Source organism: Saprolegnia parasitica (genome assembly GCF_000151545.1).
Source record: "Saprolegnia parasitica CBS 223.65 unplaced genomic scaffold supercont2.13, whole genome shotgun sequence".
Lineage (NCBI taxonomy): Eukaryota > Oomycota > Saprolegniomycetes > Saprolegniales > Saprolegniaceae > Saprolegnia > Saprolegnia parasitica.
In genome coordinates this window covers 674,915-677,237 of record NW_012156407.1, presented here as the reverse complement: position 1 = coordinate 677,237, position 2,323 = coordinate 674,915, and the positions used below count along the sequence as shown (strand labels likewise).

The 2,323-nt window shown below is 54.0% G+C and overlaps 1 protein-coding gene across 1 annotated transcript in view; it reads right to left on the bottom strand.

The window, feature by feature from the left end:
* Positions 1-1,668: 1,668 nt before the first annotated feature.
* The window catches only part of SPRG_19665 (hypothetical protein), a gene marked incomplete at both ends in the record, with an annotated part of 2,800 nt that continues 2,145 nt past the window's right edge, over positions 1,669-2,323 (bottom strand). Inside the window, one exon of the mRNA XM_012343494.1 lies at positions 1,669-1,732. Coding sequence (XP_012198884.1) covers positions 1,669-1,732 — 64 coding nt within the window. The remainder of the gene's footprint in view (positions 1,733-2,323) is intronic.

Genomic DNA, 2,323 nt, shown 5'->3' with positions numbered 1-2,323 from the left:
CGTCGGGTCGTTCTGGTCGGCGCCGAGGACGACGACGACCGCGGCCGCGAGGAGCGACAGCGCAGTCGCACGGTGTGGCATGGCGATTTGCGTTCTGAGCTCGGGGCGTGCGAAACTGCGTTGCAGGATCCAGCGACTGATGATGGGTATCGATACACTGGCGCGACCAATGCCAAAGTGGGATGTTCCATCTGTTTAAATCGCTCGACCACCGGGTAATATTCCAAACGAGCGCAAATCTTCCAAATCCACGCGCTTCCAACGCGTCAACCGAGCGCTGCTGGCGACAAGGACAGCCTCTGCAGCTCACGAACAAGTCGCGATCGACCAAGAAAGAAAGCGTTGCGGCATCCCCTTGGTCAGCGTAGAGGCGCGACAAGAGCGTCGACCTTGGGACCCTTCGACATTCTCCCGTCGAAGGATACATAAAACGCGCTTTTTTGGAAATTTACCGAAACGGACGCCATGTAACGGGCAAGGTCGACGCCAATATTTTGCGAATGGCGTTCGATCACATGAACAGATTCGTGCACTGGACGCAGCACGGTGGCAGAGGTTCCAGAAGCAGGAACCGGCGCCGCCATCTTGATGTGAGGGAGAGGACGACGAGCGAATAAGACGAAGAAGACAAGATTGTTTCTCCGTCTCTTGCGCGCGCACTGGTGCTGGTCGCAACGGAAAGCTTTGTTGCTATGGTAGCGGTGCCTCAATGTACGACACCGTTGTAGCTGCTGCGCCATTCGTCTCGCCAATTATCTGGAAGCAAAGTTCGATATGCTGGACGCGCCATGGAACGGCAGAGTTGAGGCAGGAGCTGAGCCTTGGGCAAGCGGCCACATGCATCTACATCTGCCCTTATTAGTCATCCCTCGCCACATGTAGGACTAAAGACCGACACCAACCCACCTGTTTACCTTCCTTTTGCATGACAGGGTGCATTGCTGTGTGAGTGAACGAGCCAGACTTTGACCGAGAACAGTTTCGCGCCCCCACAATCTTGTTGTTCGCTTGCCAGACATGAAGAAAATTTCCATCAACGGACTCGTGGAGCTGGTGGCAGCTTTGTAGCATGGGTGTGGAGTGTGCTGTGTTGGCATACTATACCTAAATGTACGTACTACAGGTACAACGAGACTCTGCGCAACATGGAGCCCACGTTGCTGGCTACCGTCAATGGCTACTGTACTAGATATGTGGAAAGGGGTCGATACGGGTGGCAAGCACAATAATTTTCGCCATGGGGCGGCAGAGGTGAGCCGTCAATATAAAGAACGTGTGGGCTCCAAACGCGAGGAGGTTTTTGGCTTGAATTGCAAGACATCAGATTGCAAACGACTTGTTTGTTAGCTTTAGCTGCTCAGCAGTGCCTGCTCAGTCACGTCACCCTAGCCCTCACAGGACCAACTTTTATGCATGGATATGATCCCAGCTGGTACGAATACGTGATGTGTTGTTTTGATGCATGTGTGATTGTTACATATATTGCGCGACGCGACAATTGCTTGGGAGCTTCCAGTCAAATCACATTCGCTGTACAGTGGGCACCTCCGAGCCGATGCCTTGACGGCGCCACAGGATTGATTAGCACTGGTGCTGCAAGCACACGGAAGCAGTGTTCAGATTCGTGCGAGTAGTGCAGGTAGTTGAGGACGACGTTTCCACACACAATCACAGCGGCGCCGCTGCCTGCGTCTGGTTCAACGTCTGGCGAATCCGGAACGATCGCGCAGACCTACCACTACCAAGTCCATGGACGATTGCCGCCAAGGCGGCGCGGGTCGCTCAACTGCACTTGCACCACAGCCTCGTTCAAGAGCCCAACACGAGTGGCCGCGACTCACCGCGTGTCAAGATGCAGATGACACCCAGTCGACCACGTTTTGTCCCGTTGGTGGATTCCTGCTTCACACGCATGAGGAGTGGGGCTCGAGCCACGTTTCTCAACCAAGCGAACACTACGAAAAAAGCCTGAAGTTGAGTGAACAGCAACCACAGTGGCGCTTCCAGATGTGGTCCCTTGTAGCCAGCCCTGGGGCTCCTGACACACTCTAGGGGTAGCAACTGGATGAATTGTCGATCTTTTTCAAAAACACGCTTAAGGCTTGATAAAAACCATGGTGGGAACGGGGCTTCGTGGACAGGTTGTCCGAGTTTCGATACTACTACTGTCATATTTCGTCCATCCCCTCTTCGTATTGCTCTTCTTTCTGAGCTCTGTGGGCGATGTCTTTAATCGCGCAGGCGTCTCCTCCGACGTCAACCACCATCCTCTTCACAAATGGGCACCAGCACTCGTGCATGAGGCAGCTGGACTCACAAAATG